The sequence below is a fragment of the Falco biarmicus genome, chromosome Z (genome assembly GCF_023638135.1).
Source record: "Falco biarmicus isolate bFalBia1 chromosome Z, bFalBia1.pri, whole genome shotgun sequence".
Lineage (NCBI taxonomy): Eukaryota > Metazoa > Chordata > Aves > Falconiformes > Falconidae > Falco > Falco biarmicus.
Genome location: NC_079311.1, coordinates 50,797,816 through 50,811,516, shown reverse-complemented (window position 1 = coordinate 50,811,516; position 13,701 = coordinate 50,797,816). Strand labels below are relative to the sequence as shown.

The 13,701-nt window shown below is 35.9% G+C and overlaps 1 protein-coding gene across 1 annotated transcript in view; it reads left to right on the top strand.

The window, feature by feature from the left end:
• CCDC171 (coiled-coil domain containing 171) overlaps positions 1 to 13,701 on the top strand; it is a 149,041-nt gene that overhangs the window by 116,430 nt on the left and 18,910 nt on the right. Inside the window, 2 exon segments of the mRNA XM_056324797.1 lie at positions 10,429 to 10,493; positions 10,495 to 10,583. Of these exon segments, the coding sequence (XP_056180772.1) occupies positions 10,429 to 10,493; positions 10,495 to 10,583 (154 nt within the window).

Sequence of the window (13,701 nt, the reverse complement as noted above, 5' to 3'; positions counted from 1 at the left end):
GCTATTTATAGGTCCCCTTTTCTTGATCATATAATTGACAAATACCAAAGGGAGGAGCAAAGCATCATGTTATTGCTACTGCCTATAGAGCCAGACTTTCACTCTGCCCAGTTTCCCATTCTCAGAGGAATAACTTTTTAAATAAATTACTTTAATATTGTGCAAGATGGAGATTACAGATTGAAGTTTAAATTCTGAAGTTTTTACAAATGCCTGCAAAGATCACAGGACTGGGTTTTGAGCAGCTAGTCTCTCGCATGTCAAAATGTGATGTTTGTTTGTACCTTGGCAAAGGTACAAGCATCCTAGATGCTTGATTTGTTCTGCATTTATTCCATGTGAGACTTGCTGCAAGTGTTACTCCTTTGGGAAGTAGACTGTGGGACTGAGTAAACATTTAATGCCTAGAGGGCACATACAATAGCAGTAAATCTGGTTGTTCCGGCTTAAAAATAGGTTGGAAAAGAGAAAGGGGAAAAAAAAAAAAAGAATATAAGAAAGAGGGCTAAAATGTCCTCAGAATTTCTCCCTGCTTCCACCATTTTAGTTCAGGGACCTCCTGAAACAAAATTCATTATTTTGTATTCAACAGCCATTTGTTGTCCCACTACTTTTTGAACCCATGTAAAGCAAAGTATTCACATGACTTGTGGAAAGAATTTTCACAGCTGAACTACACCCTTTCTGAAATAGTATTTTCTGTGTGTATTTTAAGAATGGTTTCTGCTACATCATTTAATGTTAAAATGTTATTATGTTAATGTTAAAAAATATTCCTGGTTTGCCTTCTTTATATTAGTCATGGTTTGGCACCATCTATCATAGAAACCTCCCATTCTCTGTCACTCCCTCAATAGTTGTTTATTTTCCAGTTACTTTGATGGTTTCCAAACTACAAGAAGGTGAAAACCCATAGAAATTATCTGTAGTTTCTAGATTTGGTAAGCAATGGAAGTGATTTCTGTATGTTACCAACATACATGGACACAACTGCTCATAAATGATCTAACTGCAAGTAATGTCCCAGCTTTGAAATATGGGTAAGGAAGTAGTAACCAATTAACGTTGGGGATAGTTCGGAAAATGCTATCCTTCAGGGTGTTTCTAAGTTGGGATAGCTTGAGGTCCTTGGATGAGAATCAGTTGCTTTTGCTGATCCACTGTTAAGGTCACCACTCAAGCGCATGATGCTGTGGTGCCTGCGGTCATTACCAAATCTAGTTAAAAAGAGCTTTCTCACTGTAGTTACAACACGCTATGATATGGGGTATTTTACTTTGGATCCTATTGTTGAGGAATATTTTATGGTCTCTAGGCACTGGTGAGATGACTGTGCCTATCCTCCTTAGTTTTCCTCCTTTCAGTGTTGCTGTAATCTTCCAGTTTTATAAACACAATTCAGAAGTTTGCTGTATTTCTTGTGCTTCTAAGGAATTGGATCTAATTTTTGGCTGTTGGCCAGAGAGGGGAATGGACTGTAACAGCCTGTTCCTTACTTGCTAGGCTCCCAACCTAATAATTCAAATTCTATTCTGCAGTCTGATGATGTTTCCATTTATGAAAAAACACTTGGTGCATTTGCTGAAGACAAAGCAGAAAATCAATGTCTTCCAAAATATTATCTAAAAAGACCTAGTTAAGTAACAACATATATCTTTGAATTGTTGGTCTGAATGAGGATAGTGTCGTCTTCTCTTTGATTTCAAGCTGTTCCAAGTGAAGAGGTTTCTCACTTAGCTGGTTGACCTCTTGAATAGAAGAAGCCCAGACTTCATAGTGGTCTCACTCATTCACCAGTTTTTAGCATGTGTTGATGGGGGTTTATACCTTTCTGAGATGAGCTAATCTGTCATTTATATGACAAATGCCAAAAAGTTAGACAAACAGGATTAGTTTTTCCCAGCAAGGATTTTTTTCAGCTATACCTCCACTGTTAGTAGAACTAGGTATTCATAGATGACAGGGATAATTTTATTTGTTCTTCTTCCTCAGATTATGTTGGCTAAAAGCAAACTTTGGGAGGAGGTTTGCAAATTGTCAAGCTCAGTGTTAATACCACTTTTGGGAGATATTGCCAATATTCTCCAATTTTTGCTTTGGAAACAGGGATGCTCACGTGTATGCTCATTGTGAAGGTCAGTAGTAGTAGGTGTACTGTGCCCTTTAAATTTCCATTGACTCTTCAGATATTGGAACAAGAGCTATTGTCCCTGAAGTTTCTAGTAAAACATTTTCATGGCATAAATCATGTCTTGAAAGCAAGTCTAATTGAAAATCTAGCCATTTGTATGGTGTTTTTTTAAATACAAATTTTGATAAAGTTCAAGAATGTATGAAGCAAACTAGTTATCTAACATCTGAGTTTAAGCAGAATGAAGGGAGAACACTTATCCATCCTACATGTGGCAGCAGGTATTAGATTAAGGGTGTGTTCATTTACCTGAGGTGTGCAGTTCAGCTTTTCTATATCATTACTTTCTCTGTAGAGACTGACTGGTGCTTTTTCCTGTACTGGCATCATGAATTTGTGCATGTAACTGATGTTTTGGAGAGAAGCCAGAATGAAAAAATTAGGTTGCTATCCAGCCTAACAGGTGTACTTTAGAGTTTCCTTACAAAACTACAAAATGTGGCTTTATGTAGGATGAAATATTTATGTTGAATTAAAATAGAGTGCTACCATGAGCACTTCCTAAGAAAAGCAAAGAAAATGAAGTAACTATATCACAAAACTTTGTGCAGTTTTCTAGCCCCTAGGCTCCACTAGAGTTGAGCATTCACCTAAAATTTGATATGAAGATTGGGACTCTACTGGCTGTTTATATATGAGCTACGTAATTGCAGTTGTCATATCAACTAAACCTGCCAGAAGGGACCTTTGTCTCCTAATGAATGGCAACTACAGCATAGATTGTCATCATCTTTTTGCATGGAAAATACAAAGTGGACAGATTTCCCTCTTCTAGGCATATGTAAAATATTTTATCTAATTCAGTTTGAAAATGTTTTAATCTAAAATGGAAAAGCTGCTTTTTGTGGCCAGAAAGGAATAATCTATATCGCTTCATAGCTCTAGTCAAAATATTTGAGGAAATACCTGTACTGAACCCAGATTTTGTGGGGTGATCATTCCCTATGTTGGAGTCAGTGATAGACATTTTCTACGCTGGTTAAAACTGAATTGGTATTTTTTCATGGGTTTCTAAAAAAAATAATAAAAGTCTCAGTAGCATCTATTTGTCTGAAAAGCGTATTTATTTAAAGTAATCAAAATCGGTCTTAATTAATAGAGCACTCTAAAACCAATGAAAAAAGCAGTAATTTTCAGTAAAATCATTGTTTCTAGTACATTGGCAAATAGCAGAATTAGTTACTTATGTTGGATAATCTATGGACAGGATTCCAGAAGAACAGAAGAGTTTTTCAGGTCTCACATTTACCCTCCATGTCAAGTTTCTTCAGATTTTCCTACTTAGTAACTTGGTAGATGAACGTCTGCTTCTCTCCCCTCCTTAAATTGTTCTCATACACTTTCACTTATAATTAGCCCATTAGATTTCAGACAGTTCAGATTTATTTATAAAAATTTGTTTGCTTATATATAAGGTATCCTAGCTCTATGTTGGAGTCCCTTAAAAATAAAAAAGAATATACATTTTAAAAGTGATTATGCTTCATGAATTTGGTTGTGAAAACAGAATTCTGTTACTTGAGCTTTCATACATCTTTGCTGGTTCTAAGATGTCATTCCAGTAGACCAAAAGCAACATCATTCAGATACAGGCAACTTGTACTTTCAGTTGACCTTTCACCTGTATTTTGATGAGAAGTTTTACTCCCTTGTTTCTCCTCAAGACTGAATGTGTGATCAGACATTGCCATTTTTTAAGTAAAACTGCATCCTGGCTTTTCTGTTGTGACTGCTGCTTTCTAGTTCCTTTCATCAGTGGTAACAGATTGTCCTCACTCTAAGCAGATTTCCATGCTTGCAATTGAAGCACTTGAACATTTCATATGACTTCATATTATTTTCAGTGACTACCTGTCCCTCTTTCTTTCATCCCTCTAGAATATACACTGCAAGAGAAAGTTAAAGGAAGGGTACCAGCCTGCAGCTGCTTTCATTTTCCATTCCTTTCTCACCAAAACCATTTACTTGAAATTCTCTTCCTCCCTGACCGACTGAAATGCTCTTTTTGTATCAAGATTGTGTAAGAAGATGGGAAGAGGTACTGTTCATAGAGTTTTTCCTATAGCTGTAGCCTAAGCTACAAGTTCTTCAGGGCAGCAACTGGTTTTCCTTAACATTTTGCATGCAGCTATTTTTGACTTTGTGCAACAATGAGAATGGTCTTTGCATGTAAACATGATGAGCCTATGAAAATCTGCATTTCCTTAGTTTTATTAAGTGGTAATTTGCTTACATGGTCCAGAGATATTTCTAAATAGTCAAGGCTGCAAGTAGCTCCTTTGCTATAAGATTCTTAGGCTGCTTTCTACCTGCCCATACCAACAAACACATTGGTCTTCATTTATCAGTCTCTAGAAGATCAATGTTATTTTTAAAACTCTTGCACTTTGTAATAATTTTCATGGCAATTGTTCTGATGCCCATCTTCTTTGGTTTCCAGTAGAAGTACTTTCCCTTCAGTCTCTGTCAATTTCAATGCTCTCTTTTCAATTTTCTTTTAGGAAGTCATGTCATTACCTCTTGCAGAGAATCTAGCTTTTTATTTAGATCTTCATTCCCTTGGGCTATCCTCTGAGACCTACGGGGTAAAGTAATTGTTATTGAAGCAAAGGGGATAGAGTTAGGCCCCACGTGTGGCACTGAGTCAGCTTTCGTTGGGAAAAAAAAAAAAAGTTGTAACAGAACTGACCTGCTTTTTGGCACATTTAAATTGTGCATGCCACGCTTGAATGGAACCGAACAAAAAGTTTAGTGTTGAAATGAGATACAAGGAGAATAGATCATTAAAGAAGTGCCAAACAGCTGCAAAAGTGCAATTTTGCTGGATGCTGTTTCCCTTGAGGTTTTTTTCTGATGCCTGAGAAGCTGCTGTATTTACATCCTCCACTGATGCCACTAGACATTTTGGACTATGGGTCAAGGCAGCCAGAATGGGTTTTCAAATGCTAAAATATATGAGGAAAATGAATTTTAATCCTTCCTTCCTCAAATGTAGCTCTCTTAAATTTATAATAAGTATCCTGAAATCTTACTTCTGAAAACAAAAAGTAGTTGATATATGTTTTGTTTTCTGGACTTGTTTTAACTAATCTTACTTATGTCAGTTTGAAGCAAGGCAGTAATGACAGGCATTCTATTGGTTATCCATTAACCATGCAGAGCTCCACTCTGTAGATTTATGTTTTCACACCAGTTGCTTTTGCCTGTACTGCACTTCAGCCAAATTCTGTACCGTAAATGAAATTCTCAGTCTTTTCAGATTCTCTTCTAAGTACTTTGTTATACCAGAGCTAATCTTTCATTCTTCTCAAGTCCATTCATTATTCCTTCTCTTGTTCTTTTTCATCTTTTTGTATATGTTGCCCTTAGGTAAATTTACTACCTGCTAACATTCTTTTTAGTTGAAGAATTTCCAGAAGGGAGAACCTAACAGTCAACGTTAATTTTGATTTTTTCTTTTACTTTATTTTTGTTTAAGCACATTGTGTAGAGTAGATGGTCTTGTTATTCTGGCTACTGTATCTGATGTTACAAACCGAATGCTTATATTGTCAGCCTATTAGTCTATTTGATACCTTTTAATAAGCATAATTTCAAATAAGGTCTCCTTTGTTTAGTTTTGTTCCTTCTAAACAGGAGATGCAGTTCTGTGGTAACAGCAGGCCCAATAAGGTCCTGAGTTAATGATATAACATGGCTATAAAAGTAAAGAAACTGATTCTTAATCACTTGGTATTTTATTTGTAAATTCAGAATAGCTTAAAACTTTAATGGAAACTTCCATTCACAACTACTTATAATTCATAATCCAAATAAAAATTGATGTGAACTGTGTTTTCATTACCCAAGCACTGAGGGCAAGAGAGATATGTTTTTTAATTTGGAATTAAAAATGCCAGTTTTATAATGTGTAATAAATACATTAAAGCTTTGATGAGAGGTCTTCTGCTAATTTGCATATGCTGCTCTGTATATTTCTTGTTGTATTTCTAGACATACATTATATGTCTTACTATAACTGAATTGAGAAGTTTGAGTAACCTTTGAATTTCATCAATTAATTTAAAAAAGGGTTAATTTCTTTTAATGTTTCATATGTTGTATGATTTGTCAGTATTAGCCATTTTTCACTTCAAATAAAGTACTCCTGAAGATTGGAGTCTTCTAGTCTTGTGGGTTTATAGTCAGTAATACATTCAAAAGCTGTTTTAAAGCATCTTTTGCACTGTGCACCTTGAAATTACTGGTGCTGGAAATGGCAGACAGAACAAGGAAACTGTTAGTTATTAAAAAATACACAGAGAGAATATTAGAAAAAATTGTTTTTTGTGTCCTCTGGAGGACTGTCTCTAATGTTAAGTGTTCTCAGTTCTTTTAAAGATTAATCCAGAGAAAGAAAGCACAGTTTAAATTTTGCTATTTTGCTCCGCAGTTCACTGGTTTGTAGTTTGTAAACTAGCATCAAATTAATTTGTCTCCTTTTTATTCTCAACTCAGGTTTCTCAGCTTCACCAACCTGCAGTTTTAAGCTAGAGGTTTTTATGTGTACCCTCATATTACAGACGGGTACCCTCATATTACAGATGAGACATCTTTGAACAGGTCATAAGGACTTTATTCCTTATGTCTGCTTTGAAACCTCATCTGTTAATTTAACTTAAAATGTTTAATTTTTGTTAACTTTTATGTATGTTCTCTTTTATCTGTTTACGTGCTTATCTGTGTGTTCTCAGGATATTGGAGCATTAGTAGATGGCTATGCACTTACATGGTTTTGCAATGTTCCTGTCTTCTGGCCTTGTTTTTACAAGCTGGGCCAGTGTGCAATGCTCAGAACCTTCAGTGTCTCATTTTCAAACTAAATAAGTATCTGAAATTTAAAATACTCATTCCTTTTTCAATTTAAATAGCACTTACCTGCATTTTTCAAAATTTTCAGATTTGCTTTCAATAGAACGATAAAGTGCTCACAGTGATTTTGTAGATAGGGGTACTGTTTTAAATGTATAAATATCCATAAAAAAAAAACAAACCTTAGAAGTACTTAGGCTTAAAATAACTTGTTCATTGAAAGTTATATTTGAAAATGGGTCTTGGGCACTTCTGCAACTTTTGTACCTAGTTCAGCACGTTCAGCATAGAAGCACACTTTCTCCATACCAACTTTATGAATATATTTTTATCCTGTGAGTTGCAGGCAGTTATCTGGGAAAGTCATACATCTGCATGAAGCTGCCTGTATCTTCACCTAGTGTTGGAACATGGGTCTTCTCTCACATTGAAGACACTTTTGACATTGAAAACACTCCTACCATTATAATTTGCTTCTGCCATATCAGTAGCACGTGATGAACTTCAAATAATAGTGAAATCCTTTATAAAACAAGGCATTGTGTGGAGTAAAAAGAAAGGGAAGAGGTCACTGAAAAAAGCCATTCAGCTGTCTGATTAATTCCTCTTTTTCTTTGATTAATGCAGAGTATTTAAGTACAGTTTCTGCTCTTAAAAGTCCTATGTACATTTCAACTATTATTCACTTGCATCATGTTCCATTTTTAGGAAGACATTGTAATCAGTGATTGAGTTGGAAGGGTCTGGACCTCTGGAGGTCATTTGGTCCAAGCCTCCTGCTCAAGCAGGGACACCTACAGCCAGTAATATTTAAAATTAGTATTCTTCAGCCCCACTATTGCTATGGCCTCCTTGGTTAAGTCTTCTGCCCACTAACTTTCCTATAACACCCATCTGTCTGAAGAGGTTGTAACTTTTAAAGTGGTCTGAGTTGCAATAATATTGGTTCCTGTAATGTTAAGGAATCACTGCATCTGGCCTTTCTGAATAGAAGTGATTTTTTGGTGTGTTTTTAAAAAACATTTTTATTTGTAATGAAGACAAATTTTTATTGTTTCACATTCAGTTCCCAGTTTGCATGACACAGTATTACCAATGCATTCAAAACCAGAAGTGCTCGTGTAAATGCAGATCCTGCAGACATGTATGAAAGCCAAATTTTATGCTATAAAAATTAATCAGGAGGGTTGCTGAAGTATCTTATTGCTATGTGTACTTAAAAATAAAAGAAAACACTCCTTCCTAGCAGGAGAGGAAAGAAATTCTGCAGAACTAGATGTGACTTCTCTGAAATTCTGTCAACACACTTTGATCATGGAACAAATATATTTGTATCATGCAAACAGGGATCTAAATTGAAGTTCTGAGCTCCTTTAGATATGTGTTTATTCAATATGTGACAGTTCTTATAACATGCACATGACCAGGTTCTATGCCCGTTCCTTGTGTATCAAGCTAATTAGCGTAACTTTTGTATTGTGGAAAACAGATCCATGACTCAATCTGTGACTGACGCGAGTTACATAAAATCATGTGTAAATGAATGCCTTCCAATGGCACGTCTGAGAACCCGAAGTGTTTGACTTCCTCCAGATGGCATTTAAAATAAATGTTCTACACACTCATTATCAAGGATTCCACATCGCCCACTGGAAAATCCAAAAATACTGTTTTCCCTAACCTGGTCCTGAGTGAGAGAAATCTAAACTCACCCTGACTCTTTGCTATGTGCTTGGGATATACTGGAAGGAGTGCGTGCCTATACGTGTGTAAATGCTACCTCAGACATTCATAATGGATTGCTAATAGCTGAGAAATTACTTCCTCCTGAATCAAAAAGAAAAAAAATCTAGGTGTCTTAGAAAAAAAAAATTGCCATGTCTGAAAAGAAAAGCTTGTGAATTAATAAATTTTTCCTAGATTGAAAATTTTCAGACTCGTTAAACAAGAGAACAAATGAAATAGCCGAGTTGAGCAGCAAGGAATTGAAAACTCTATGGACTTTGCGTGGCTCTGGAGGTGTAGGATGGGGCTGTATTGGTTCGTGGCCTCACTAGCTTTGTGGTAGCAGAGGTAAAAGGAAGAAGGTAAGGAATCATCTCTATGCATTCTAGTTCAGTGATATCTTTAAATGTCAAGTGGGAATTAATCAAAGGAACACGTAAGAGTTGGTGGTTTTTTTTTTCCTTGTGAATTTGAGACACAGATTGTTATGACGCATTGGTATAATCCTTGTTTATGAGTCACAGGCCCAGTCCATAGACTGATTTCAACATATGTCTAATTTTTAACATGTGGGCAGTTGCCAGATGAAGACTCTCAGACAGTTTTATATGGAGTGTGAGATATATCCACATTCTTACTTGGTATTGTTTGTGAAGAGCTGCAGCATTTTAGTCACATTGAATGTGAATGAAAAATTTTAAAAGCAGGATCAGAGCTGACAGCGGCAGACTTAGGGCTACACAAAATATACTTTTAGGACTACACTATAATATGTAAAACATTTTGGATATTCTTTCTGATCAGAAAAGATATGATGGTGTTTGCCACTGCTGTGTTCTACATTTGACAATGAAATCACTTGATTGATTTCAGCTATGTTAACTTTTATTCTAAAAAGCAGTAGTGTGTTTGAGAACAAAGAAAGGAAAAGAATAAAACATGTGTGAATGCCTGTTTGTGTAGGTTGTTTGTAAAGACAACTAAAAATCTCACCAGTGTGACATTATTTAAGGTAGATATAAAGTTACCTGTACTGCCAAATCATTTGTACTCTCTTGTGCTGCTAACTTTATTATCAGTCTGATCAATATTACACAGCTGGGACATTCTTCTACTATATACATGAAAACAATTATATTTGCTTACCTGTATTATAATCAGAGTATTTACTTTCAAAGGCCTGTAGGTTTACTGTGTTTCTTTTGTTTCTGTCCATTTTTTTTTTTAATGTGGAGTGGGAGGATTAGTAACTTGACTCATTTTGAAAGTATGAACTTTTACCTGCAACTGTATAGTGATTTTTTTATGAAAAGAAATTGAACTTGCACTGAGTCTTGCATTTAAACACAATGAAAAATTGTATCAACTGCTTAATGCAGTACTGCATGTTTGAAAACAGCTTATCAAAACACCTTCTAATTAGGGTGCACAGTCATTTGCTCTTCTTCAATGCTGTTAAATATTTAAAGTTTTAGAAGGAGTACAAAATCCTGTGTTAGACCTTTTTAATGTTTAAGTCCTGAGACTGAAATTTTGCCTGGCTTCCAAGCTTTGTTAGATTTCTCTGTTTAATAAAAGGTAGGTCTTCTGTAATAAGTTTGGATGTATGCTGTTTGGCGTTTAAATATCGTCTGCCTGATTATTTATTTTACTTTTTGAAGGCCATGATTAAAAGTTTTGTGGATGTCTACCAACTTGCAAGTTCCAGAATTGACATGTTACTGAGAAATAGCATCTCATCAGCTTCACGCTGCAGCCCTGAAGTCCAAGCTCAAAACAGCTTGTCTGCATGAAGGTGAGAGGTTACAACTGGTAAGTCTGCTTTTCAAGTAATTTTTGTCATTTGGATGTCATTTCCTAGCCAGCATCTCCTTTTGTGTTGCATAGTTTCTGTATGGAAATGCAATAATATATAATAAACATAACAGTAAAACTAATGTCAACAGAAACCTTTTGAGAGATTTTGAGAGGGGAAAGGGGGTGGTAAAAATTAACATCAGAATCAATTTTGCTACTGTATCTTCTGCAAGGACCTGTTAGTTGCTGCTGTGGCTGGAGAAGTATACATGGTGATTTCTTTGGTTTTGGCAGTACAATAAGCGGTTGAATTATGGACCTGAAGAATTTAACCATTTAAAGATACAGCACCAGGTTAAACCAGAATGTCAACTGTGCATATAAACGAAATGTTTATTAGGAGATGTGGTTATTTTTTTATTTTTTTTTTTAGTGATTGTGAATAATATTTCTCACTAAAGTTACAAGGTTGTCTTGTCTAAAATGTTGTTCCCTGCAAAGGTACTTTGACTTGTTTAAGGCTAACAAGGTGATTCTTCAGATCTGAGGTCTCTCTCTGGGGGATTACTGATTGCAGATGTACTTGTGTCACACAGGCAGGAGGCCAGACATGTAAACTGTCATAAATATGCAGCCATCTAGAATGAGACACTGTGAACTGTGCAACTTGCATACGCTTCATGTATTTCTTCTCCACCTTTCTTAACTTTTCTACATTAGATAAAGGAGAAATCATTGGAGTTTGGGTTTTTTTTTAATTTTGTTCTTTCTCCTCTCCTTCCTGCTTTCTCTTCTTTTATTCTTGTGAAGCAAAGGACCATAAAAATAATGGGGTGGTTTGTTCTCTTTTTGAAACAGAAGATCTGTAAGAAAAAAGCCATCACTAATGCAAATGACATGAACACATCAGCAAATGTATATTCAAAGGCTGTGGCTGTGGCTTTGGTTGTTACCAACAGAATTGTGTTAATTTCTTATGCTGCTTCTAAATTGGATGAGCACAATGGGAAATACACTAATCAGTGCAGAATTTCAGTTTGAGGATCTTGAGATTGTTGAGTGAAAGCTTTTTTTTATTGGTGCCTGCATCACTTTTCTAAGAAACTAAATAAAATTGCTTCACTGAAACAGCTTCTTTTCTCCTCCAACCAGCTTTCTTTATGTTTTCTGCTGGGTTTACATGCATCCTGCTGAGCCTGTGCCCAGTGAAATTGCATTGCTCCTTTGCCCGTTTTTTTTTTTTTTTTTGTTGTTTAAATCAAGGTGACCACTTGTGTACTGAGTATTAGGATGTCTGCCAAACTTGCTGCAGCAAGGTTGGCTTTCATTTGGCTTGAGAGGGCTTTTAGCAAAGATTATGCTAGTCCTGTCTATGATGGGCTATGACTCAGTGTCTTGATATGTTACAGTGAAAACAAACACCTTGCCCACCCAGCTTTCCGATGTCAGTGATTATATGCAGTGCTTTTAAAGAAATTTGTGTCTGTCTACAGTATCAATGTAAAGATGATGCTTTTTGCATTGTAGTATGATCTGTTGGCCCTTATGTACAACCCTCTGGGGAGAATAGTTCTATCTTGAGATGCTGTTTAATTTGAACCTAAGATAAGCATTAATAGAAGGTGATTTAAAATTCTAATGTAAAGGTAAAAAAATCAGAATGATAGATTCTCAAGTTTCCTTGAAAAAAGCTAAGTGTTTATGGTATGTTTTGTAGTATTTTTTTTTTAGAGCTTGTTTTTAAGATTTGCAAAGGTTGCATCAAGCATGACTTTGTCGTAGAATCATAGGAGGGTTTGGGTTGGTAGGGACCTTCAAGATCATCTAGTTCCACCCCCCCTTCCACTAGACCAGCTTGCTTAAAGCCCCATCTACCTGGCCTTAAACACTTCATAACTTCAAGCATCACAGCTTTGCAGAGTGACTTACATTCAGCCAATACTGTTCTGTTCTGATTTTGAGGAATAAATTTTGCACTGAATTCCTTTCTTTATTAAAGAAGATTTTTTTTGCTTGATTATTTTAAATGGAAGGGCATAATGATTTTTCTTGAGCATCTATTTGATTTCAGAATTGTACACACTGTTGGTTGCAATCCACTATGTTCAATCACATATCCAGTTTTAGTAATATTGCAGGCAAAACTTTTCATGTAGGAGACAAATACAGCACCTGGACTGTATTAATTGCAGGTCTTCATATGATGCATGCTTGTGTTCCTAGAACAGTAACCTATTGCTCAGTGCCGAAACACAGATTTCAAATGTATGCCATGGGTGGACTCTTACCTTATAAGGCTGGGTTTTATCTCAGTGTGTTGTGGCTGTCTCTTGATGTCTTGTCTGGTTGCATAAAATTCTTACCCTCAAAACTGTCCTTCACATCGAAGTTTGGGCCATTCATCAGTATTGATCTTTTCCATGTTCACAAAATATTGCTTTCCTAATTTAACTTTTTGTACTGAAATTTGCTATTTTGCCTTTCTTTCTATTCACACCACCGTTTTTCCTCTTTTGCTGCTTTGGGTTTTGCTGATAATTTTAAAAACCCTGATGCCATAAGGCAACATCAGTGATCCTCATCTTTTATCTAAGACTCTGAATTGACATCTCCATCCTCCAGTCTGCTTCTAGTCCAACCACTTTCCTTTTAGTCAATAGTGTTTAGATTCTGAGATTGCTGTGTGTGCTCATGCTAATGCCAACAGAGGGGAACAGGAAGGCATATGATTATGATGGACAGAGGTGAGACGAATGCTGGGAACACTGCCTACAGAGAAGAGAATTATTGCGTGGGGTGAAAGGGAGTCAATAGCAGAATGTCTCTGTACTCTTCATCTGTGTCCAGCTATCTGTGTGTCGTACTTGTCTCTGATTCTTCCCCTGTGCAGAGAAAGGCCCTGTGCATTTTTTCATTCTTGCAGCTCTTTAAAATTCAGTACGGCTGAAATACAGATTATTGGTTTTCTACCTAGCCCTTCTTTTTTTTTTTTTTCTCTTCTGTTGTTCCCTATTCCTGTATCTCTTTTCTGTTGGTTTTGTTGTTTGGTTTGTTTGTTTGTTTTTAATTTCTCCTGGTTTTTTTTTCTTTACCAAATGCTTCTGAATTTTCCCTTACATTTCTAAAACGTATTTTTC